The 27,658-nt window shown below is 39.7% G+C and overlaps 1 protein-coding gene across 9 annotated transcripts in view; it reads right to left on the reverse strand.

Annotated features, from left to right (window-relative positions):
* The window catches only part of ELAVL4 (ELAV like RNA binding protein 4), an 83,195-nt gene that overhangs the window by 24,209 nt on the left and 31,328 nt on the right, over positions 1 to 27,658 (reverse strand). For all 9 annotated transcript variants that reach the window (XM_056356478.1, XM_056356472.1, XM_056356469.1 and 6 more), the window contains exon 2: positions 19,419 to 19,659. In XM_056356478.1, coding sequence (XP_056212453.1) covers positions 19,419 to 19,647 — 229 coding nt within the window. In that variant the 5' untranslated portion in view covers positions 19,648 to 19,659. The remainder of the gene's footprint in view (positions 1 to 19,418; positions 19,660 to 27,658) is intronic.

Consider the following 27,658-nt stretch of genomic DNA (forward strand, 5'->3'; position numbering starts at 1 on the left):
AGGGTTAAAAATTATCAAGGACTTGACAGTCTTAAAACAACCCACCCATATGCAGAGCCAAGCCCAAGCTGGTAACGTACATAAAGGGCTCCATTTCAGAGCTGAAAATCAAAGATTAAAACAAACTGTAAGAAAGAATATAGAGAAATCAATACACCCTTTTTATAATATTTACCTGTAAATGCAAAAACCTGCAACTATGAAAAAGGCGATGCCAGTTAGACCTGCACCTGCTTTTACTTCCTTTGTAAGCCAGTCTCATCAGGGCAATTCCGTATTTAAATTAAGAGATATTAAGAGATTAAGAACCAATGTAAGCTAGAACAGAAAAGTAATAGGAAATAAACAAAAAAACCCCAGAAAAAACCCTTCTGGTTAGTAAAGGTTGGAATAACAAAAGCTTTTTTTTTTTCCTTCCAGATTATGAACAAAGATCCCTTAAGACTCATGCTGACTCATCAACAGATACTAATAGTAACAGGGAATAGTACAGAGAAAACAGATGTGTTATGTATACCTGAAGAAGCTCTATAAAGTACTAACTAGCAACCCAGGTGGATGTTAAACAGGAGGTCCTAAAATTATACATGTTTAAATGAGATGATCTGGATTATTTGCATAGAATAGACTCCAAAGAAATGGGCAAATAGCTCTCTTGTGATTGTCAGCAGTTCTCACAGCACTGAACAAATTCTAGGAGCCTGGAGGAAAGACAATTTTGCACTAAATTCAGAAAGGGAAGACTGGATGACCGAGTAATTACAGGTCCATCAGTCTAATGCTGAGCAAGGCAAAATTACAGAATATTTGCTACTGGACTCTAATAATAAAGAATTAGAGAGGGGTAATAAAATCAATGTAAATCAAATTAGGTCTACAGAAAATAGATTCTGTCAAACTAAACTGACATCCTTCTTGATGAGATTACATGTTTGACTTATAAATTTTAAGAATGTCGATTTAATAGCATTGATATACTTGGTCTTCTATAAAGCACTTGATTTGGTACTGCTTATTAATTGACCAAAGCGAAATTAACATGGCACACATTAAATGGATTAAAAAAATATAAATCAGCCAACAGATCTCTAACTGAGAATTGTGAATAGGAAATAACCAGAAATATGTTTTCCTACAGGTCTATCTCAGGAAACAGATCTACTAGGCCCTACACTGTTTATTTCCATTGATGAGTGGAAAAAACCCAAACTCCTTGCTCCTGAAGGTAATCGACTGCAGAAAGACAGGGTGAGAGGATAAGAACAAAGAGGACAGAGCGAAGGTGCAAAGCAACTTAAGCTCGTCAGTAAATGACAAATACGTACATTTAGATAGGACAAACCCAAGATTACAGCCCAACAAGCCAAGTTAACTGCAGCATATTTTCCAAATGGGAAATGAAGGACTCTGATAAAGAATGACAGATAATCAACCACATCTCAAGCTTGCAATGCTGCCAAAAGGGTTATGCCAAATGCTGCATAAAAGCCACACACACTCAAAGAGGGAAAGAAAAATTGCTGCTTCTCATCTGGCTGTGTGCTTTGCTGCCGAAGCGCCGTGCCCAGTCCTGGTGTACGTGCTTCAAGAAAGACAGCAATGCCTTGGCGCTGGTGCCACAAGAATAAACTGCAGCACTTTCAATTGAAAGATGGGGGTAAATCTGTCTACCTGATCAAAAAAAGGTTAAGATGAACCTTAACAGTACTACATTAACACTCATCTGAAGTACAGGTATCTTTTTTTGTTGCCTGTCCAGCAGATAAAACATGGAGTTATGTATCCCAAGTCCCACTGCTGGGTAGCTGAAACAAGAGAAAGCAGGCTAGAAATAAAGCAAATGCTGTTTTCCTGGGAAAAGGCATTTGTCCTGTTTTTGACAATAAAAGTAACAGATTATTTTTACTACCTACCAACCATTTTGTCAGCTGACTGAAAATTCTGAAATTTTTTTTCTGAAAGCTATGCTCTAGCTCAAGAGGAACTAATCCAGGAAAGGTTTTGGTGAGATGTGTTAAGTGCTCAATCATCTCTTCCACTCTGAAGCTCTACACACACACACTGTTCCTGCTGGTTGTTCTCCATACAGCTCCTGCTGCCATCATTCCCACAAGGGAAGCAGAAGTTAACTACTTTTCTCAGACTAATTTGAAGCCCTCCTATTGCTGGAAACTTTTCTAGAAGCCGCTTATAGAAGAGTACAACTTTGAATTGCTCACCTATGACTGGTTGAGCTAGAAAAAGTTTTTTAAATATCCTTTTTCCTTGAAAAAAAAAAATTACTCCAGAATGCAAAGTCACGTCAAAGGACTCTGGGACCCACTATGAACAGTCATGCAAAAACAAGCGCAGAACAGGACAGCAACAATGCAAACTGCCTTAATTGCGGTTTTGTTGTCCCCTGCCCAAATGTAAAACCTAAAGCTGCTCACCTGACAGTCGTAACATGAACGCCACTGAGCGCCGATGCTTTTCTGACACAATCCCTTCCTTCAGAAGTAGGCCACATCTGACAGCTCATCTCATATTAGCCAGGCAGAAGCCGTCAGACAGTAACAGCCTTCAGTCACTCCGGGTTTGGGACCAAAACATAAATAAAGGTTCACCATGAATTCTCTGAGCCTTCTGGCTCCAATTTCTGCCTGTTCCAACTTCGGCAAGTGTTTAGGGAAGAAACTGGTGCCAGGGTGAGCTTCTCTCTATCAAAGCTGCTGAGGTCAACTTGCTGTCCACCTGTGACTATTCCAAGCAGACCTTCCATGCTCTTCAGCCTTCCCCAATGATACCTATAAACTGTGGATGCCCCTAATAAATACCACCTACAATACAATGACTGGCAAGGAAAGCAGCAAGCAAGAGAGAGGGGCAAGAGAAAGACTTGCCACGCTTTCTGCTTTCTAAGTAACAGTAGCAGGAGAGACTTACTGATTTTCAAAGTAAGCCCTGCTCCAGCTGGTAGTCCCATTTCAGAGCACAACCTGTGAACCTCCAAACCATTTCAGAAGTGTTTTAAACACACTCCTGGAAGGACAAAGAATGACAAACTCATATGAAAGCTGTATGAAGGAAGAGCTTTCGGAGAAGGTTACATAAATACCCTTGAGAAGACACATTCAAAATGTACAAAGAGGGTCAATGTGAATAGCCTGCCTTTTTTTTTTTCCCCCCTCCTTTCCCCTATGACAGTTACCAACAAATAGAGCTGTTTACCTAAAAAAGAAAAGAGGTAAGCTCTGGAGAGATGATTCAGATCAAGGGAAAATGAGGTCTGCTCATGAGACCGGTTTAAACTCTGCTCCTTGTCTGATGCTTTTTTTTATACCAGTAACATCAGTCTCATTCATCCTCCATCCCTTTATCAAGGAGAAGCACCTGCTGTCACCCCAGTGATGCACACTGCAGTTACAGGAGAAGGAAACCAGGAAGGAAGCAGCCTCTGAGCACAGCGCTCCTAGTACCAAACAATTAAGCTAAGGCTACTGCTGTCACAATTCACTGTAATCAGGCTATGAAAGTAACCTGTTCTGTACTTAGTGCACCTCTACCACAGCATCCGTTTAGTCTATAGCTTATTTAGACTAGATTCCTTATATTTGTACAGACTAGGATTTGTTAAGTATGTGTTGCTTATGAATAGCAAGAAAGCATCCTCCTATTACAATATAACTGTCACTTTTGCAGGAATTTAGGGGAAAATGCACAGTATTTCTCAAAACAGACACAAGAGAAGTATGAGAACTAAATAGCTTAGTTTCTGCCTTTTGCAGGAAGGTGACTGGGTTCTGGTTTTGTTTGGGAACCTTCCATCAAATTCTGTATTTTGAGTACCCTTGTTCTTTTGAGAAGATCTACCTTCTGGATTAGGAAGAGTCAGCTGTATTTAAATGTGATCCAATCTAGCGCCCCAGATACACTTCGATGCTACAGTGCACCTACAATTAAACAGCATGACTTATCCTTGGTTAAAACCAGCCAGCAGCAAAATTTTTGTCAGTAGATTCATCTTCTTAAGGTCCTACCAGAGAGACAGGCAGGTTCCAGACTTGTGCTGGGATACTCCTGCCACAGATCCCTTCCTAAAAAACATGTTCGTGGCTTCATAACAAATAAGTAAGCAAATCTTATTAAAATAAGCCTTGGGAAAAACCCCTGTGTTGCACAGGCTGGAGCCTAGCTGCAGCTCGAGCACCTGTAAAGGTGTACATGCTGACACAATCCTGCTCAGACAGGACAAGACTCCTCAGGCAAACTCTTCCCCTAAGGCATCAGAACCCTGATCCTCAAATAGCAAAGGCTGGGCCCTCCCCATAGGAAATCTGCAGGGAGAAAATTTGTATCACTGCCTTAATTCTGGCAGTGCCAGAGAAACTTGGATAAAGGCTTATTTGTGCGGAGACAGGCCTTTTTAGGGGGCTCATGGGGAGTCACGAGTTGCACAGTGAGCTCCCACGGGAGCTTTACACACACAGGATTTAATAAACTCCAGTCCAAGTGGAAGGGGCTTCTTTGCACCAGGCCTTCTGCAACAGAGACGCTGCTACATGATTAAAAAAATCCCCCAAAGGAAGCCCTTGCAAACAGCGTGCTACATCCCACGTAAAACTCTCCCTTGAGGAGACGATGAGAGGGAAAATGAACCAGACATACAGACACCACTCACTCAATTTTAATATCTGAATGGGAAGTGCCAGATACCATGACAACAAGCCTAGGAAAATAACTAGAAAAATAAAAGGGGAATAAAAAAAACCTGTTGCCCGAAACGTGAAGCAAATCCTATAAATGTAGCTAAAGTGTTCAAATGATTAGCGTTAGTGAGGTAACCGTAACCCTTGGACCTCTGCATCTGTTTGGAAGAGAACCACCAGGACCTGAACACAGCGGCCTCAAAAACAAAGCAAGACCCCCAAAACCCAACTACAAGCAATGTCATTCAACCAGCACCTCAAGTTAGAGAGCGTGACTTCACCAGGCAGCATCAGAGATTACGCAAGTTTTGTCCTCCTCTGTAGTTTTGACAAATCCCTTAATGCAAGACAGTGTCTTAATGTCTTGATTTTCAGAGATGATTAAGCAGTAGCAGTTCTCAGCACATGAAATTCCAGTTGACGGTAGCTGCTACCCCTCAGAATTAGACACTCTAATGATTCTCATTCTGGAACAGCCCCACACATGCACCCAAGAAAACAGAACAAGATGGAGCGTGCTTTGACAGAACCTGCTGCTGCCCAGCACCACTAGATCCTTTCAAAAATCCTACTCCCACAGAAATTTCAGGAGGGCTTTCAAAAACATGCAATTACTTCATTTTAAACTTGACCATACCAGCAATATAAAACACACCTACTCTTGCAGATAGTGCCTTACAGTCTCTTAAGGGCTTCTAGCATTTCAGATGTTCTGCATTTCACCTGAAACAAGACTTTGCTCTTACCTGCATACTACACAGAGTTTTCAAAGTCAGCTGTGTAATTACTGTACTTGAGGACATGGACTAATCTGCATGCAAAGCTTAAGTGGCAGTTTGAGACAAATGCTGCTGAATTGGCTGGAGTCTTCTGCGGTTCCGATTACCAGCATGGAAGCACTTTATCTCTGTACCACACCTTTCCTCACAAACACAGAGGAAAGCACTTTATTCCTATTTTGGAGAGAAGAAACTGAAGGCGTGAAGATTTCCAGGGTTACTTGGACAGAGTAACACAGTCACTAGAGCAAGGCTCTAAAACTGGACCTGCCCCACCCTAAGCAATTTTATCACTGGACCACTGAGATTCATGCTGGGCTGGAGATACCCTGTATGAATTTTATGCTTACAGAATATATTACAGAACATTTTATGCTACAGAATGTACTACCCTCTTCTTTTGTTTTCCTGCTTCTATCAGGTTTCTTTAAATGTAAAACTGATTTTAAGCACGAGTGTGTTCATATTACTGCAAGCAACTGATTAAGTACGTTTCCAGAAGCTACTGCTCCCGACATAACGCAAGACAACCAAGTTCCATTTCTGAACAAATATTTGGATTCCTCCCCCATCTAGCTGACATCTCTTGCTTCCCTTCTTTTTATCTTCTCCCTCCCTTCCTTCAAGGAGCACACAGCCTCTGAATCAGCAGCTGTTCTGAGAAAAGCATGGCTGCACTCCTCCCCTCTTTGTCCCAGAACAGAACAGGGACTGTACTATAAAAATCTAGTGTTCTGGGGACAGGCATGAATGGACAAGAAACAGCCATGACTTGTCTATCCGGAACAGTAAATTCAATGCTGAAGAGATGAATTAAACAGAGGAATGCAGACATTAGAAACAAACAGGCTAAGTTAAAACAATATTCAGTTAGAAAAAGTGAAAACAAATAGACCCAGAAAAAACCCGAAGGACATACCAGAGATAAAAAATGGTAAGCAGCAGTGTGAAAAGAAATTAGCAACAGGAGTTAAAGAAGTCATTGCATTACATAAAGGATGCAATATGTGGCAGGCAGCCTTTCACATCCCAAACGTGCGATGTCACATTAAGGAGTGGGAGGGGATACAGTATTGCTGGACCAGCAGTACCGAAAGAATGGTAAAGGGTGTATTCAACTTAGTAAGCAATGGATATACTGGAAATGAGGAAAGCAACAAACTGGAGGCAAATTTCAGCAACCACCAGGTTTTTAAATCAACAATGATTTAAGGCTTGGGAGCAACACTGGACACTTTTAATCTTGCGTCTTAAAACACTAAAATATGCTGTCCTTCGGGTAAATTGTGACTAAAAAGAAATGCAAAAGCCTATAGATACTTCCAATGCCTAAGGACTACGAGCAGAGATGAAATGTTCAAAGTGTGCTACTTAACACTGTTACTCATTAAGGGAAGATGAAATTAAGAGGGTAAAAAAAATACACTGTCTGAAACCAAAGAGAAAAGGCACTCCAACAGCGTGAATCAGTAGGTCATGGAGGAGGAACACGCTTCAGTCTTCCTACATCCCATCTCAAACATCAGTACTTTTGAAATTTCGATGAACGTGGAAGGCACCTAAAAAAATTTAATACTGAACAATGGAGCGGAAATTGAAAGCAAACCAAAGGAAACAAGTGATTCTTCTACTGGTAAGACTTGGACCACAGGGCCCAGTGAGTTCCAGTCCCAGTGATCCTATACCATACCACGTGCATAATTTAGGTGCAAACGTACCAAACGTCAACAAAAGTGATTCCAGGCACCTAAAGTAAAATCTCATGAGAAAACCCACTGTTCTAGAAGATGATGGTAGTTGGTGGAGTGCTGGGGAAAAGAACGGCAGAAGGACAGAACCACAACAGAGCCTGTGCACTCACCAGGGTTCACACCTTTGTGATGGATCAGAGAACTGCACAGGCAGAGTGAAAACTCAGTTGTGGCTTAAAGAAACATGCAGCTTGGTTTATAGGAGAGATATTTTTTGTTAAAGACCAAGAACATGCTCTCTCACTGTGAAGAATTATGCAAGCAGAGGAATCTGGAAAGGAAAGGTACAGCTCAGGTACGAAAATCCAGTGTATCCTCAAACCTGGGAGCATTTTATGTGCAAGTAGTGGCAGTAATGCTTTCAGTCTAAAGGAAATGGCAGAGGCACATAGAACTGGAGAAAAATTAGTTTGTTTTGCAAAACAAGAATATTAAGTAGGGCATAACAATACACTGCAGCAGCAATATCTGAAGCCTGGATGACTACAAATTCAAAAAGCCCTGGTAATTTTGTCATTAAATAATTTAATGCAGCAACATTTAAGGTTTTGTACCTCTGCCTCTGTCAAACAAAAAAAACAAAAGCCACCACAACACTAAGAAACTCACAGCAATTCTGAACAATGACTCGGAATACCTATTCTGTCTCAAACAGCCTGCTAATTAAGCTCTTTGAGCTCTACTAACCAGTTTTTCCAATGCATAGAGGAAAGTAATTTATTACAGACCGGAATACAAAATTTAATATTAACAACACAACCTGTGACTGCAGCATTTTTAATTTGATCAGCAAAAACATAAATAAAAGCTGCAACCTGACAGCTAAGAAGGTTAATCTGTAATAGTTAGATTTACGTAGATTACTTCACACAGCATCTGGAAAGATGCTGAGAAAAGTAAAGCCACTTTATTGTATTCCAAAATGTGCTACCCATAAAAATTTCGTTATCCATCAATACTCATGAGTGCAGCAAACCTACTTAACAAATTTGCTTTGGCTTTAAGACAGAACTTTCAAGAACTTCAAAACAACAGCAGAAATTTAAGTAAACTTTAAAAGTTTATAATATTCCTTTTAGATACTTGATGGTAATAGAAATAATGAAAAAGAAAACAGCTTCAAGGAGAAAACAGAACTAATATGTGCACACAACAAAGTCCTATCACTTAAATTTCTTGGTACTTTTGTTGAAAAGAAAGTTGGCATGAATATACCCCTCACATTTTCTTGAGACTGAGAAGCAAAAATTTTCCTTTTAAAAATGGCATATTTAATCTGTTTCAGCCTACACCTTCTCCTATATAGGACACTATTCACATGTATGGCACTGAATGTACCATGTGTTGTTTTGACTACAAGCCATTCCTGCTGGCTGACCACCACCAAAACCAGCGCACATTTTGATACACAACTCTTGTAGAAGAGCTCTTCACAATATTAAACGTGTAGGTGGTAAACAGAGGAGAGGGAAAATACATTTATTTTTCCTTTTGTTTCCAGTTTGGCAAAGCACCTAAACATGCCTAACCTGGTGCAAGTATCACAATCCTACCAGTAAACAAAGTTAAGGTAACAAAGCAGCTATTCCAATGTAGTAGAAAGGATAAAGGGGGGAAAACTGTTCAGGCAAGCTCTCAAGGTGTTCATGTTTGGGGGTTTTTTGGTTGTGGGTTTTTTTTTTTTTTCCTTTGTTTTAAGACAAAGTGGCTTCCAGAGCAGGAAAATATTCAAAGAAAAAGTAGAGAAATAGGAGAAAGCTATGCACTGGTAAATAGAAATTACACAGATACAGCACATAGGAGAACAGAGGACTCTTTAAAAAAGGAACTGCTAGAGAATACTTCCTCCTTGTTACATGTCCCATCTTCTCATGCCCTACCTACCCATCCTCACAACAAGGGAAGTCAAAATACCCCCTACATGTAACCAACAGAATCCTAGGGAACAGGAAGCCTGTTGATACCTAATTTGAGGTGCTTTAAAATACGTTTGAGCACAATTATCCACACAGGGCAGCAGGCACATTAGACTTTCTAGCACAAAAACTGCAGCCCCTCTAGTACAGTAACAATTAATCATACTGGCAATGCTGCCATTTGTTTGCTTGCAGGTGAGTATGACACAGCTTTTTGTCCATCTGCTTTTGCAACACCACTTAAAAAACATCTAACTGGAAAAAAAACAGTCTAGGCTCTTGTGAATAAAAATAATAAAAACATTCAGGTTTTCTTCCCCTCCAGGTGATATGTTCCACTGATTAAACAGATGCTGTGAGAGTCCTAAGAACAGCACTACTAGGTCAGAGCAGAGGTCTGCCTAGTCCAATATCCTGTCTCCAGCAGCACCTGCAAGCCAGTAACTTGCACTGAAATTCCTAGCAGGGACAAGTAGGAACATCTTCAAAATCAAGTGATGGATACGGCTCAGGAAGAATGGAAAACAGCAGCTGTATCTAAGAAACCCCAGCAGCGAGTCAGCCAAAGCAGAGCCAGTGAGCAAAGTTGAAGAAGTGGACTTGGACTTCAGTGACATGGTGCTTTCTTCCCCTCTTTCTCTTTAGAAAGAAAATCTCACAGGGATGGTAATGACCACAAGATTGGGGCATCAGAGAAATGGGAAACATGGCACCTGGGCAAACCCTGTCTTAATAGGCATGTGGAGGCACAGAAGGGCCTGAACAAAACCCAGTCTGTACCACGAACGGTTTGAAAAGTCAGAGGCTGCAACACCCTATCAATAACCACTCCAGGAATGAAGCACAGGACATGAAGTAGAATGCTGCTGAAATCCAAAAATGTAGGCTTGTCTGTTGGCAAAGGCTGAGCATCAGAGCAACTTCCAAAAATCCTTCTCAGTAATATGTTGGCTATCAGTGCTAACTATAAGCACGCAATTGCCAGTAAGCTGTGTACAAAGGCTGTTGGACTCCCAATTCAGGCAGCAAGAGAAAGTATCCTTCGAACAGCAGAAAGGAATAGATGGTAAGCAGCATCAAGGATGTGCAGGTGTAGAAAACAGTGATAAACCCCCATTCTCCATATGTTCTTGTACGTAACAACATAGCATTACTAGAAATTAATGCCTCAACCAGAAGTCAAATTAAGATGATACCTTAAGTTTCAAAGCATTAGGACTGAACCTCTGCAGTTTTCTGGAAGCAAAGGAAAGGATTTAAGGCCAGGCAAGACCTCCATGCAGTAGATATCCCAAAAGGAACTTGGCTCTCTACAGATGGCATCTCACTTAGGTTGGTTCGATGATGTAAATAGGTCCTTGCTCAAGTCAGTTAGAGTAACCCCAAAAGCAAAGCAGATCTGAAGGATGGGGTCCGAGTGGATTGAGTCTGAAGAGGTACTTTATCTCATCAGTATAGGGACTGCACATAAACTGAGCTAGCAGAAAACACAAGAGAGGAAAAAGACAGGAGTGCCGAAGACAGACACACTCCCATGGGCAGCAGATCCCAACTGAACTGAAGGTCTCAGGTTGACTGTTCCCAGAAATCAAGCAGAAGATCTTGCAGGGCTCTTCTTAATGTAGAGAAAAGCACCTGTATGCTAGGAAGTCAAGTGATGATGATGATGGATCAGCTCTGCAACAGAGAAGGGGGCAAGAACTTCCTGGCTCACTGAAAAACAGCTACTGCAGGCAGGTCAAGTAATCCTGGTCACAAGTTTACCAAACACCATCTTAAAGCCAAGAAGAAACTCCTAATGCAGCGTTGGTAAAAAAGCAGTCTTGTGAAAAGGGACAGCAGGAGGTAGGCCACTTCCAAAACCATTTAGACTGGTTTTACAGAGGTCCCTTTTGTTCTTGGACAAGTTGTCTAGCAAGGGCACTGGGGAGATGGGCAGACGTGACAGCCACAGCACAGCCGTGCTGCTTTGTTGGTATGGCTGAAGGGCAGAGGGTCTTCAGTAGCAGGGAACAGATGAATGCGGGGAAAGTCAGCCTCAGAGCCCTGACAGGTATCTCTTGGTGTGCTGCCTACTGCTGCCCCAAAAGACCCTGCCTCAGCTGGAATCCAGCTCATCGTTAATGGACACTGCTGCCAAACTCCCAGAGCTTTCCTGGAACTCTCTCATTCCTTTCCTCCCCATTCTCCTTGTCCTTCTTGGGCTAAAAGGAAAGAAAAGAAACTGGTTAGGGACAGAAGCTGTGCATGAATGCTGCCGCACAGGGTCTGCACTTCTAGAGGGAAGGGCGTAACAAGGGAAAAAGGAGAGACAACACTGGAGGTTAAGGGTAGACTGCCATCAAATAGAGGGTTTCACCAACAGAGCCGTTCCATCTGGCTCTTCCCTGATAGACAGTTATCTTCAATGCAGATGATTTGAAGGATGGAAAAAAGTCAGCAGACACTGAAAATCCTCATAAATAACCCTGTATCTGGAAGTCACAACTTCAGAGGTTTAAGTGTACTTGTACTGTTAAGGAAAGCCATACTGCTAACCTTTTCTCACTAGATTTGATAGGAAGGTGATGTTATTTACCCAAACCAAGCAGTTAAAACTGAAGAATAAACTGAATATGCATTAAAGACATTTAACACACTTCAGAACAAGCTCAGGACTGAAACTACTGAGGTTAATTAGAAGGCTCTTTCACACCTCACAGGTCATGCCTGCTTGCTTTCTGCCTATTTGCCCCAACACTCATTTCAATTGCTTCTTTCCAATAATCAGAAATCAAAATTCTTTTGTTCGCCAGCGCAGAATATGCACCAGGCGACTGCAGAGAGGTGATAAAGAAAATGAATGCAAATTTGACCATTTTCTTCAGCACTTAGAATAGACATCAACCCATACCAAACATATTTTAGAAAACCAGCACTAAGACACTACTATTTCTGTGTTCCCTCCCCCACAGTGTTAATGAATTTAGTTCAGATACTTAATGCAAATGTTCATTTAGATAACCAATATTTGGGGATTGTCTTGAATCTGCAGCCCTTAGAATAGGATATGCAACTGAAATTAAGTTTATCTCTGCTGAAGAACAGAATACACTTCAGGAAATAAGCTGTAAGAATAAAATAACTAGGCTACCAAATTAAGATCAACTTATCAAAGCTCTTTAATGACATTCAGAGCCATATATTTAGTTTTTTTAAAAAATAATCCTAGATTTTAGGTTTAAATGACTCTTAAACATGTCTGTTTTTCCCCCCCGTCTTATAATATTTTATTCTCCACATGCAGCTGGAGGTACCAGACAAAGACTATAACCAGAAATGGAAGCATGCTCTGTATTCCATCTGATTCACAGAAAGAATTTTCTTTTTCCAGCTCTGAAACACATTCAACTTCTGCTTTTCCGGGCACTTGACTTTCAACTGCAGCTACACTGTTCTGACTACTCCTTCCTTGCTGCATTTTGGACCATGCACTCAACACAAAGAAATAACTCCCATACAAATCTCATGTATCCGCTAAAATACAGTGAGGCCAATCTAAAAGTCAATTCCTGAAGAACCTAAGGTAATTCACTTAATTTGGTATTATTTTTCAGACAAAAGAACTCTACCAGAGTACTCTGCTGCACAAATATTTTTTCAATTTCAGCAAACATTGTCTTCTGCTTTCAAGGAAGTCAAATGTAGAAAGCTGCACTGTTTCTTACAGAGATTCCCTGCACAGCTAATTTAAGGGGCACTACTAAATACAGCCTTTAAATGCAATCAAACCAAATGCCAGAATTATATTCACTTTGTACATGGCAACCACCACAGTATGTAACTTTGGGGTTTTTTTCCTGTTCTGAAGGATTGCATTAATTCTCATTTACTACTAGCGCAAAGCAACTGCTGCTAACAGTCTAGTCTAACAAGATCTACCAAATAAGTGATCAGAGATCAGTGAGTAGTTACTACCGCTTTATGGAGAATTACTAAAAATACCCTTCCAAGTCAACAAGGGAATAAACTACCTCTACAAGGTATTTTTCTCCTAAACCCTGTTATTAGGTGGGCTTATGCCAGGAGGCATGACTGTTTACATACTTGCTAAAGAGTTTAAGTCTTATCTAACGTAATCCCTACATTCTATAATCCTATCTGTTTAATGTATTTTAAGTGGGGAAAAAACCGCTGGAACCAGTAGTATCTCAAAATGGAAGGCTTTTTCAAAGCACAATCAGTGAACTGGACATCAAATGTAAAAGTAGTTTATGCTCAGATTAGACTTTCAGTCATTTAGGATCAGGTAACAACGCTGGGTTTGACAGTAAGCTGTATTTATCTGCATATGGGTCAATTTTTTCTTCCAATAGCAAACACTTCTGGTATGCCCTTTTACAAAATTCCCAGAGAAAACATATACAAAACACTGGTAGCCTCTGCATGCCCAGTTTCCAGTGAATGTATGTTCTATCTGAAGCTTCTAAACATAAATAGCTGAGACCTATTTTCCTTGAGTAAAAATAAGTATTTTCCCCCCATGACAAAGCAACAAAATTTTACTAGTATTTCTGCAATTTCCAGCCTGCGTATTTCAAATGCAGACTCAACTGTGTGATGGTTACCTATTGACATGAACTATACTACCAAAAGGTATCTTTCCTATAATTGAATTTAACCGTTACTCCTGGTTTTGCTTTGTGTCTTTCCAATATGATGAGCTTTCGGAGTCCCCCTTTGATCCCAAGATGGACAGTATGACCTCTCGCTCATTTATGCTATCAGGCATCAAAACCTCCCATTAAAATACGTAAAGCTTAGCTGTTGCCTGCTACAAACACTGGGCCAATACTAGTTTACTGTTTACTAAGGAAAGCTTAAGTAGTGTTTTCCTGCTACTGTACGCTTGCCATCAGATTCAAGAGCTTCCCTCATGAAGAGCTGTACTGTTGGGGAACATGATCGTACCTGGCTTCCTTCCCTCTTGCCTCCTAGGGTCACCACCGCAGTGTGCAATTAATGGCTTCTGCTCCTGAGGATACAGACCTTCTCCATCCACTGTTTTCAAAACAATTACTGATTCCAGATGCTGAAATTAAGGCTGCTTAATTAGGCCTCAAATTTCAGGGGACATCAAGCATGCAACCTCTGAACAGCACGTTCCAGACAAACACCAGTTCAGTGCCATCATTCACTGAACACGCTTGGTTAAATAAAATCTGGGTCTTTGCTTCTTACAGCAGCACCTTTTCGGTATGTGCTGGTAAGCTGCTTGTTACACAGCAAGACAGGAAAAGAGAATTTTTAGAGGCCAGATGATGCCAACTAAATGTAGTGTGGACATACTTCTGGACCAGAAGGGGTTCGTGGTAGCTTGCTCAGCGTACAGGCAGAGCAATTCCTAGGTTAGGAATTTACTGGTTTCTATGGAGAAATGAGCATTCAACACTGCTTATATGTGGAAGATGTTTTCCTGTACTCTCTCATAATGCTGCATTACTTCTGACACTGCCATTTTGTTAGCTTTTGCTTCTTGGATCATATGGTTGAACATCCAAAGAGTGAGGAACGGACAATCCGTAACTTTCAGAGAGGACTACAGGTAAACCAGTCAGTATTTCTTTATTTCTTTCTCTCCTAACATGTAAGGACACACAGATACTACTGCTTTGAGTCAATAGCTTGCTTGTCCTTGATTTTCACAGCGATCATCAGTATTTATATTACACTTAGAATGCCACAATTATTTCTGAACTGTAGTTTTAATCTGAGTCTGCATCAGTCCTACTACAAATACCTGAAATTAAAACAAAAGAGGTAAAAAAAAAAATCTTCGTACATAATCTTAAAAGAATTCCTTATTAAAGAAGGAAGGATTTAAAAACAAAGTTGCATTTTAGGCAGAGGAGCAATGAAGTTCCTGATTATGCATGCAAAGAACATCAAATTGTACCACACAGCAGGAATATGCAAACTCTGTCATAAGTTAAGTGATGCACAGAAATCCTGTATCAATAAATATTCTGCTTTACAGCACGCCTGGATCATTTTAAGACTTGAAAGACTGAGACTCAAAGATTTTTAGATATGGATCATTTGAAAATTCCAAGATGTAAACTCCTGTGCAAATTACAGGGAAACAAGAACGTAATTCTGAAGAGCTCACCTAAGGGCACCAAATCAATTAAAAAATTAGTAACAAATACCTCCTTCTCCCACACACAAACTATGTCAACAAGGACAACTCACTTGGCCAGCAGCAGTTAGCGTGACTGACAAGACACTACGCTGAGCGCATCTTTTGTTTTCAAACACAGGACAAAACAAGTTCAGCATTTCTTCTCTCAAAATTTTCCAATTAATTCAAGCCCTCTCTTTCCCCAAAGTCAGGAAGATACAGATCACTGGCTTTCTTTGGACAGAAGAAATAAATAGCATCTGCAACACTATATAGCTTCACATCACTTGTAAACACTGAGCCTCACATCCATCTGACGCCACAGTCTTCCTCTATGAAGTCATCTTCGTTCATCTAACACTGTTCTAAAATGTTTATGCCATTTAGTTTTTTTTTTAATTCAAGTTCCTTCTCATTTTTTGAGAGCAGCTGATTAAACCTGAACAACTGGGTTGTTGGACGAAATATGCTGTAGCTACGAAACAGTACAGCAGGGACCAGTTTCACTGTTAATTTAAAATGCTAGAATTAATTAGGTAGTGTAAATGAAGAATTTAATAAGCACACTTTACAACCACAAGTTCTGCTTTTATTAAACACCCCTGCCAAATGAAGGCAACTATCTTCAGTCTGTTTTTCCTTGTCTCATTCCCTTAAAATCTCTGCAGTGAAAAAACCCAATTTTTCTACTGCAACCCCTCCCCCATAATTAAAATGTATGCCTGACTTCCATCTCCTCTTTCAAGTCATTAGCATCTCTTAAAAATGCTACTGTATATCCTGCCTGTTCTGAGAAGCTACCAAACAAAACCGAAGTTTACAATTTTGGTTTTGAATACCAAATTAAAGGCTGTCTTAGAAGCTGTCATTCCTATTCAACTCAGTACGGTGTACTACCAAATTAGCATTTTTTTTTTCCAGTAAAGGAATATGCTTGTTTAAAAACGTGTCTTTCCAAAGCGAGGGGTAACATCACAAATCAATTTTCTTAAAAAGCCCTACTACTGCTCTAAGACTGCAAAAAGACTGGGAGTAAATTATTCCTGACATATATTGTTTAATCCATTTTAAAATTAATAAAAAAGTTCAGATAATAAATTCTCTCAAAGAGATCTTGCATGTTTAACAGCATTTGTGTAGCTCTGAGCTCCTAGGAGAAAGTATTTTGGAAGCCTAAACATTATTTCACAAAATCTATGAAATTCCTATAACAGGACAGAGGGACAATCTTTTACATGAACCAATTCAATCCTATCTAGCCTCAGAAATACATTCAAGATTTTCTAATATGGTTTTGCCAGCGTAACTGTTTAATGATGATGTGGTTTATGACTTTATTTTTCTTGAAGCAACCTCTTCCCGTAATTAGCCTGGCTTTCCTTGATGTAACCAATATTTTACCTTGGCAAGAAGGAGAAAAACTTAGTATCTATGAAGACAACCCTTATTTCTAACTGAAAGAGCTCCAACATTCATTTGGAGGCACACTGCAACAGCACACTTTGCTGAGATTTATTAAAAACACAAAATTTTGAACAGAAACAATGGAAGATCCAAAAGCAGACAAAATCTAAATTGTTTCAGACCCTCACCAGTTCAGCAAGAATAGCTTAAGTAGTTACTGTTTCTTCTGCAATACAGCTTTTCCTGTCAAAAAATCTACACTGACTTTTTAACAAGAAAAAAAAAAAACAGAATCCCTGAGAAGCCAGTCATTCCTGTTACAGCCTACTGGCATACTTCCTCCCTTCCCTTCCCAAAACCCATAAAACCCCCAGAAAGCCTAATGAGGAACACACTTACATGACGATCCAGAAAGATGAGCTGGGTATGACCTCAGTGCATTTCCATTTTGTTACTGTCAGTGTTCTAAGAACCTTTAAAAACATGGACTGCTTCTGGCAGGACTGCGTTCAATTTGCTAACTGAATTCAATGTGAGAAATGAACACGCATCCTAAAATCCAGTAAGGTTGCACAGTGCCTTGATAACAGGCCTGAAAACCTTGGCAGATTGAATTCTGTTTTCAAAAGTGGCACAGACACTTTGGAGGACAATTCTTTTTTTGCAAATTCGGTTCTGTTGCACTTGTATCACTTTTTAAAGAAACATGTAAGCTCCTCCGTCACTTAGGGGTGTAAAACTCAAAGCACCTGTGTACGTTTTTTAAAGAATGGTTCCTGTAAAGTATTTTACTGACCATAAAGATCGTACAGAAACAAAAAGCACAGGCAAAAAACTACAAGGATGTTAGAAGATTATATAGCAAATTTCTCACATTTTCAAATACAGAGACAAAAGCCTGGAGATGGAATGAAACAAAAAGGATACTGTTCTTAGCTGATGAAGTAATGGCTTTCTGTCCAAAGACAGCCAATTCTCTACAAAAACAACACTGAATATCTACAGTCTTGAAATTATATTGTGAGGAAATTGCCATGAATCTGAGGGATATGAGAAGCAAAAAAGCTCATGAAACGCAGGACCTGCCATGATCAAAATTCAAGCTAGGCACACTAGACCTTTGCAGATGAGTGTTAGGTATTCGCTTCTGTCTGAAATAACTGAACTAACCTGCAATTTAATTTCTCAGATTATTTTTGGACTAAACGAAAAACAACAGTCTGGAGATAAACTGGTCTGGTGACAGGTATCAAGGGTGGTATGTCACATGGAATACTGCACCAACTATGCTTATAAAAGGAGAGGACTTCAGTTATTTGCATGGATATTTTTGGAACAGGAGTTTAAGTGATTTTTTTTTAAAATAGATAAAAATAAATAATAAATAAAAGGCAATTCCATTTTTCAGTCTTCTTCCTTTTAATACCCCTGAAGCTGCAGCCCAATCAGAAGATATTTTGAAATAGATACATCATGGTCAACATGCTAAAGCAAGCTCTGCTGGACTACACTTCCGAAGACTTGAGCTGCCCTGCAGCTACTGCCATTTGTTATGTGCCTTGCGTTCAACCAGAACATTGCTATATGTCAGGAAGTAAATAAAGAAGCAGCATTGCATGTTTAAAAGCACTAAGCAGATCATCCTAATGCTGCCAACAGAACGGCTGCCAGGCTGTTATGGAAGTAGGTATGATAATTTGTATTTTAATTCCTCATCTTTACATGGTGCCTCTTTCCACAAAGCACACACCCAGGTTGCCAGGAGCTCATCTGAGACTGCTCCTTTCCTGGAATCCTTTCCTTCCCAAGGCTGTTGCTCTCTGTGCTAAACATAACAATGCAGGTGATGCACTAAACAGCAGTGAAATTTCAGCTGTTCCCCACCTACGGTGCGAGTAGACACACAACCTATAAAACTAACCTATAAAGCAAGCTATAAAAGCTGATTGTTCATCCCATCATCTTGTGCATCAGTGAATTTCCTGGCTGCTGCAGCAAGGACAGAGTAGGCTAGGTGAATATGCAGCCATCCACACCTCCTCTAGCAACAGTGCAGACATTTCTCTCCTTTTTGAGGTAGTAACTGTAAGGGGAGGCTTTTCTTATTCTGAAGGGACCTACCAATGGGTGTCACTTCACGCAGAAAAGGATCATGGTGAATTAAAATGTTTTCAGGGAACAGAGCTCATTAAACAATATCCAGAAATGTCCGAGCGAAATCCAGAGCAGTGGCTCCCAACTACAGAGCACTGCTGTGGTAAATAAACCGTGACAGGCACGCAGAACCACCTTGACTTTACAGTGTTGCTAACAGGCAAAAATTTGATGAGGTATGGTGAAAGAACTAGGCAGAATCTGGAACACTCAGTTGGCTCCAGCCATTTAGACTACCCTCCATAAAAACCCGAATGATCAGGAAAGTAATGTCATCACCTGAGCTCTGCTGCAAGAAGCTGCATAGCGTGTCACATGCACGCAGACTGGCAATGTTTGTACTTCTCCTCAGATCTGTACAGAGGCTGAAAGACAAGGGGCTTCTTCTACAGTTGTTCAAGATCCAATGTGCATCATTGAAAACTTAAGGTTTATTATCTGAAGAATTCATCACAGTATCTGCAGTATTCCCCGTGTTAAGCACTTGCAGTAGGCACCGAGGTTTTGCTGACCCCAAATGTAAACGGACCCTGACGCACAACAAGTCAACAATATGAAGCACTTACCTGTAATTTTGTCTCTCACGAGCTTGCAGGATTCAATTTCACCAATGCTCCCAAAGAGACTCCTGAACTCCTCCTGGGTCATGTTCTGGGGTAAATAGTTGACTATGAGGTTGGTTTTGCTGTCATCTGTAGCAGCCCCTGTCTGCATGGGGGAAGGGCAGTTTCTACTGTTGCTGGAGGGTCCATTGGTTGTATTGGAAGTAGGGCCATTCGACACCTGAGGCTCCATGGTGCTAATTATCTACATCAAAATAAGAGGAGAAGGGAAAAAAAAAAACCACCCTTAAGTTTCATAGATACAATAGCTATTTTTAAAGATACTTACAAACGAATGAGTAGGTAGCATTCATGGCCAATTTAGATACTTCAACAAAAAACCCAGCTTGATTCCTCTGTTATTGTTGCAAAGTAGGTCATGCTAGTCTTCGGCTGTGAGCATATACTAAGATGCAGTTAAAAAACCTTTTTTGTTAACGTGAAGCTGATGTCTGCTTTCATCATGCAGCCATTTTCACAAATGTAAATTTAAACCACAAATTTAATTATAATTTAAGGTAATAATCATAATTAAAATTATAGTTCCATTAAATCAGATGAAGTAAGTGTATGGCTCTATATGAAAAGGTAAAATATTTTACCTATTTAATAACTGTATCACAGAGTGCAATGACAACAACATTAACCAGGCACAGTCAATCTGCAACATGTCGCCATCCAGATTCCCTTCAATTAATAAACTCAGAGTGTCCCAAGACATACCATTTACTGGTTCCAGTGATGACCTATATTCTCCAGTTATATTTTTCACTAACAAAGTGACACCTCTTTAAATAATAAAGCCCTGGATTTGCAATCTTCAGAGATACAAAGGTCTTCAGATATTTACTGGAACCAGAAAGGTTTAATCAGAGAAAGGCTTATCAGGCACAGGTGCAGGCTGGAATTTTAACAAGCACATCTATCTTGGAACACGAAACTCCAATTTTCACAGAAGAGAGTCAAATAGACCTTTCCAAAAAATGAAAAATAAGAATCCAGCTTAGCAAAGTGTGTGCAGGACAGTAGCCCCATTGTCACCAGTGCCACTGGTCACGTGAGTAAAGCTGCCTGCATGTTTATCTGCAGAACACAAGCTTTCATCTGAAAATTGCACAGGCAGGCAAAGGAAGCAGAAAAAACTGGGTACTGCAAGCCTTTTCTATGTAGGTATTTGCCTCTACCACGGCTTCCAGACTGTCTTCACTGTCACCAGTACTGACAAGGGAAGGACATCTTAGTCTCAAATCTGGATAAATTAAAGCCATGTAAATGGTGGCTTTTGCTGTCTACAGAGAAGTTAGCAGTGTGCAGCTTCACTGGTATCTGTTATCAAAGAATATCCCTCAGATGGGCTCAGCTTTCCTTCATCAAAGACTCGGAGTCAATGATGCAGACTGCTGCCCCAGGCAGAAGACTCTATTGCCCAGGGACAGGGACAAACACAGGGAGAACTGAGGGCTAAGACACCACACACACTGAACCATGTGACCATCTTGAGTAGTAATTGATAATAATTATAATTATTATAATTACTCAAGACTCAATTTGCCTTTTTTTTTTTTAAAAAAAAAAGATCTAGGGAGGTACATGTTGTGACAAATTGGGCCTGTAATTCAGGAGGATGGGGACACACACCAAAAAGGGGTGTCCATTCTAAAATTAACTGCATGAGGGTGGTTCAGACTCTAAATAGGCTGTATTCTGGTCAATTCTATTAGTATTTATTTTTACTTGAAATGCTTTGCTGTTAGTTTATTGCCTCATTTAGGAAATAACCCTCTTTTTCATCAATGGAAGTAAGTTTTGAACCACAATTATTTTTTATCATCAAGCCCAGGAATAGTTTCTTGGTTTAACATTTTTTAAATAAAAAGTCTTGCCACACTGTGCTTAACAGAAAGGCCTTAAATCACACAGCAGAATAGTTTTGAAAATACACCTCACAAAAATAGTTCACTTCGGAAGAAATCAGTACATCCAAACCAGAATCCCCCTGCCAATTTTACCAGCCACATGGCACCGAGCGCTGCTGACATCCTCTGTCAAGCTGTACACCAGCCCCATACACTCCTCAAGACTTTCCCTTTCACCTGGTACCAGCCATACTTCCTTTTTCAATCTGACTTCATACACATATTTACTCACACATACTACTAAATGCTTCAAATGCTGCTTAATCTTTTTAGCTCGGGATTCCAGCTGGAAGATCATCCTTTGATATCTGTACCTCTGTGACCCCGCAGACATCAACACCAACTCTAAGCTTCAGTAACAGCCTGCTGCAGGGTTGGGGTTTAGCACCCCAAGGCTGACTGTGCTTCAGCTGAGCACAGTGTGCTCATATATGATGTATCTGCATCAACTTGATTAAAACTGGGGGGGAAAGAATTCCAGTTCTGAGAATAAGATATACTCAGAAGATGAGTGAAGCAGCTGATATGGTTAATTGCAGCTTTCCATGAGCATTTAAATCATCTGACCATATTCCTTCCAACATAAAAAACCTCACATGGTAAAGTGCAATTTTAGGGACTGATCCTGCCCTTCTAAACCAGACTGGAATACCACACCACTGGTTTCAGTTACAGCAAAAGCAGGATTTCAGCACAATGCACTGAGAAAGGTATATCACCTATTATTAGCAACAGACACAAAAGCCATCTATAGTTCCCCACAATAAACAATAACCTTGGATCTTTTAAAATCTGTGAAAGAACACAAAATTCAAAACGGGCTGGTGTCCTACTTCTATACTTCATAAACTTTTTTTAGTTACATTTTCAGCATGCTTACCTTCCACACCAAGCAAATTAAAAGAATTCAACTCAGACATTTAACACATTCAGAACATTAAAAGTAAGCTGTTCCTTAAAAATCTGTTCTTGAACAATGAGATTTCCTCATATACCTCATCAAAATAGCTTGGCATAAACCAATGCTGCACCAGGTGCCAGGTTTTCTTTCTAGTTATTCTCACTCAACTCCAATTAGATTTTCCTGATTTTTCAATAGTAGAAAGGAAAAATCAAGGCACTTATTTGCCTTTCAAATTATTGCAGTTTTGTAGATTACTGAAAATCAATTTGCTATATTAAAAAAACAATGGTTAGATAAAAATGCTGAAGAATTATTAAAAATGTTTCTGAAAAAGTACTTCAGATGTAATTTTACTGCATGATTTTGGTCTCCATTTACAGAGTGATTTCTGTGCAAAAGCAGTTATGTGCCAGAGCTTGCATTCAAAGTTCTCATGGGCACAAAGGAATAACACTTATTTTAGATGTACATATCGATTCACATCATTAGTAAACACTTAAATTATTAATGGTAACAAAAAGGTAAGTCCTAGCTCTTCTTTCCAAACATTCTGTCCTTTCCCCTACATGTCTGAAGCTCCAACCCACTGTTAAAGAGTTCAGTGTGCATGCACTGGGGCATTTATTGTTGATGACTGTCTTTAATATTAAAGTAGTTGCTGATCCCACCTCAGTCAGCACATAAGAGTAACATCAATTCAAGTAATAAATTTCAACATGCCATTTGCTGGTTTTTTTCTACCCACAACACTAAGATTTAAGATTTTTAAATCAATACCTGTACCACAGTATGAACGGTTTTTAAATAGATACCCTAGTTTCCTGGGCACACAGTTAACTTACATTTTAATTACTGGTAATAACTTTTTTTAAAGGAAGTATTGGGCTTTAATTCAATTCTAGAGAAATACTAAGAGAGGCTGTAATTCTGTCTTACTCATCAAGCGCTTATTTGGATTCCAGCAAAATAAATGTGGTAAATCCGACAGTGATTTAACACCAATGTTATTTTTTTAAAAAACAAAATATACTCTTATCCCTTGAAGATTACATCTCTATAGATGCCACATTTTAGCAACACCTCTATGCTTTTGTAGACCTTCTCAGACCCAATTTATGCAGCTACTACTGGCCATGAAATATTACAGTGCAAACATCAGGTGTGATGACATATACATGCTACTGGTATAAAGAGGCATTTTGTTTTGGGTTGGGTTTTTTCTCCCCCCTCGCCCCCCCCCCCCCCCCCCCCCACAGTTACCATTGGCAGACACTGATAATTCAGCTGCCAATAATTTGAATATTCTATCTTTATAACATTGAAAAAATACTATCTGTGACAGAACTTAAAGACTGCAATTTTTTAAGTTAAAGGCAACCCGTATTTCAAATTCTGGATGTATTTCATCAGACTGCTGCTTTTAAAAAATGCCTTCTTGGCGTACTACTTTTCTCAGTATGGTAACGTATCAGCAAAGTACACAGTATTTTAGTTTGACAGATTTCACAAAGAAATGCTTTGCTGCTCGGGAAGACAGCACAAGCTTTGCCAGTGTTTTGCAAAACACTGCTTACCAAAAGGCTTGGTATAACCCCTCCTACAAAGTATCAGCGACAAGTAGCCATTATAGCATCTCCTACATTACAAACAATGTTTCAGAAATACTTCTGTCATATCTCCTTTTGTTTTTTAAAAAACAATTAATTCAATTAATTTCAATGTATTCTTGAAATATTATCTTGAAACAATGATGCAAAGAATACCTGTATGTATAAACACAACTATTACAATGCTTAAACAAGCTAGAGTAACTGACATTAATCTTCAATTAATACAGTAAATGTGACATCCATCTACCATTACAAAGCAGCTAATGAATCGTTTAGAAAACTACCCACAAACTAAGACAGTCTTATCTCTCTATTGCATGCATAAGTAATAGCCAATGGCTTGATAAATGTAAATATACATGCTTTATATTTACAATTTTTTTTCTCAGCAGTCTAGGTCTCTAAGTTAAACTGAAAGACTGTCACATGTGTACACTGAAAGGAGCTTGTATTTAGCAAGTAATTAGTACCCATTCTTGTTATCTGAATTACGTATACTCCACAACAAATAGAAATTAAGTTGATATGTATAGAAAAAAAACCAGTAACAATGATTAAGTATTATCTATAGGCACAAAAAAGTGTTCTGAAACACACCACAAGCAATCTTTTCCCAAAATCAAAATCTGAAAAAAAAAAATTCTAAAAACTGGAGAATTCATGTAGACATCCATTTTGAGGACTCAAGTCAAAAAAATTTATCTACGAATAATGAACTGTTGTTCACAGCACCTAAATGCCAAGAAAAATGATCATGGTAAATTACACCTCATGAAGAATTCATGAGATCTAATTTTATATTATTTCTAAGTGTTCATTAATGAACAAACTCAGAACATTCTCATAAAAAAGAGTTTAGATAATGTAAGAGCTTTGCATTATTTATCTAAAAAACTCTTTTAATTAGCATTGCAAGTTGTTTGCTTTTACAAGTGAAAACAAATGGTGCCATGGCAGAGGTCCCACAGCCATCTCCTGAATGATGACAAAAGGAGAAACAAACAAAACCTCTCGAGGAAAATAAACGTAGATTCACAAAAGTTTCCTTCTATAATGGGAAGCAGGCTTTAACTCCCAGTGTATCTGCTCTTTTGAATGGAAGTCAGCACAGCCCAAGTCTGTCCCACAAGAACTTTTCTGCAGGTGAGGAATACCTAATTTACAGGAGTGCCTGACAGATCCATCCACAGCCCTCCCATCTGCTGATCTTTATGTGAATAGCCATACCAAAGCCAGAAGGTCAGTCTGTAGGTATGGAGTGGAACATATAAATATATCCAAGACCAGGTAGGTCCCTCAGCCCTGGACCAGCAGCAGCATGCTCCCATCCCATTTTCATATGCAGCCACTGCTACTCACTTCAGGGGGATTAAAGACATCTGTACATTTTTGCAGAATGAGGCACTGGATCATAAAAATCTTCAGGACAGATCATCTTCTTCCCATAGGAGTGTTAAAAAAGTGATTTTGAGTATTCATTGGTTCAAAACTACAAGTCCAGACAGAGTGAGAAGTAGGTGCACCTGAACCTCACATACACATTAGGTGGGCTTCTTTCTAAAGTGACCTTAGGAGAGGCAAACGATGCTCTGTGTGCAGCTCCAGTAAAGATTTTCTTCTCTGTAACACAACTGTCAAATTTCACCATCAATTACATTTTTATGTACTGCACAACTACGCTTTGCTATTATTTACCTAGTAAATACATCACAAACATGATATAAAGGAGGAAAATGAAGCTTTTGAGTAAATCTGCCTGGAGGCAAATCCAATATCCCAGAAACAAATCATTATCTAACCCTCCATACTTTGACATGCTCCCCACTCACACGCACTTTTACATGCTCCATCTTTACCTTCCTTCAAGTAAAAGCCATATTTAAATATAGATACATAACTGAAAACTCTCAGCTCGGAAATCTACCAGTCTCTGGCTCTTCTGGCATAGATACAGCCTTCTTACAAGATCCTGGTTTCAGGGCACACTGCACTCAGGTTGAAATGGCATTCAAACATTTTCAGCAAGTTCACATCTATGGGTGCCACAGTAATTGTACAGAGCATGCAACTAATACAAATGGAGAAGACAACAAATACATTCATTTTAAGAGGCAAGCTCCAGTTCAAATGAAGGAGAAAGTTTTCTTTAATAGCTAAATTTATCCTGATCTAGTCCATTATAGGCTTTTGCACAAGTATGCTAAAACAAAATATTCTGTCCCCGATCTGCAGCGAAATGAATACGAAGTTTATTGGCAATATTACTTGTTCTCACAGTAGTGCCTGAAGGATGTAACTGATACCAGTATGAAGTTGTGCTAGATGCTGTACAAATAGGTAGTAAAGGCAGGGACCGCCGCTGTACCAACACGGTGACAAAAAAATAGAAAGGCAAAACCTGTTATTTTTATTCCAAGTTTTGCAGAAGAGGAAAAAAAAAAAAACCACCACCAAACCAGAGGAAAGTATCTAGGCAAACTGCTGAAGTTACACAGTAAGCTGTGACAGCTCCGTAACACAACACAATATCCTCAAACCTGGCCCAGCGATAAGGTCACCACCCCTAACAGCTTTTCCAAAAAGCTTAACAGCATAATGAGGCACCAAATTGCCTATTTTTATTTTTATTTTTTGAGTTTCAGATAAATATGTCTTCTGTTCCCACAAAACATGGGCTCTACAGCTTTGCATTTGATTTCAAGGACAAAAGGAATGAGTGGGGGGGAAAAAAAGAAGACTCCAAAATCATTTCAATGTCAGTAACTACTAAGGCTATCGGCAGGAGAAACTGCTCTCAGAACTACACGTCCAGTAATGACTGACAAGATAAGAACAAAGGCATCGTATCACACACTTTATATGGTCTCTTACTGTTCCTGCAGGTACACTGGGGATAAGGAATTGGAGGAGGTGAACTACAATTAGCATACATACAGCTCAGCACTCCCCAAAGCCCTGAGGAAAAACAGGACTGGGGAGTAGATGGCATGGACAAGCATGCCATGCACAACAATTTCTGGGAAGCACGATAGGAGGGCTGCACTGCACATTTAAGGACAAGAAACATTCTTCCAGAAGCGGAGTATAGCTATAGCTTTATCATATTTATGATCTCAACTCACAGTATTTGAGGTTCTGTATGAACTTCTACTGGGCTTCATTTTCAGTCACTGTTTCCTGCTTCTTCACCTCCTGCAAAGACTACAGAGAAACTATGCACATTTGAAACCTCAGATATGTTTGGCCCTATTCTTCAGTGTTCTCCATACACCTTATGAGTCTAGAGCACTAACAAAACGGTGAGGAAAACCAGCATAATAGGTGACCACCACAGGAGTTTCCTACTATCCCTGTATCAGGGGCAACCTTTTCAGCAAGACAAACTGACTTCTAGAAAGCCAGTTAGCCCCTTCTTTATTTAGACTGGTTTCACCAGAATTTGCCTGTAATAATTCCTGCCATTAAGCATAATTTACCCATGAAGATACAGGAGAACACAGTCTTGATTCCACAGCATTCAAACATTGCTCTGGAACACAGCTTTGGAGAAAGCAATTGTCAAAAACACTGGAGAGAAAAATGGATGTGTCTCCAGTCTATTAAGACGAGATACACAACTAGCGTAGGTTAAAACCCCTTAGAACCCCTTTTGGTCCCACACACCAGTGACCATAACAAAGGCTGGTGGCAGGGAGATGTCCTACTTCTACACTGGGATACAGCCATCAACAGCTCCTGTCTGCCCGCATCCCCATGGGTCACCAGCCACCTCCA

The sequence above is a fragment of the Falco biarmicus genome, chromosome 11, assembly GCF_023638135.1.
Source record: "Falco biarmicus isolate bFalBia1 chromosome 11, bFalBia1.pri, whole genome shotgun sequence".
Classification (NCBI taxonomy): domain Eukaryota; kingdom Metazoa; phylum Chordata; class Aves; order Falconiformes; family Falconidae; genus Falco; species Falco biarmicus.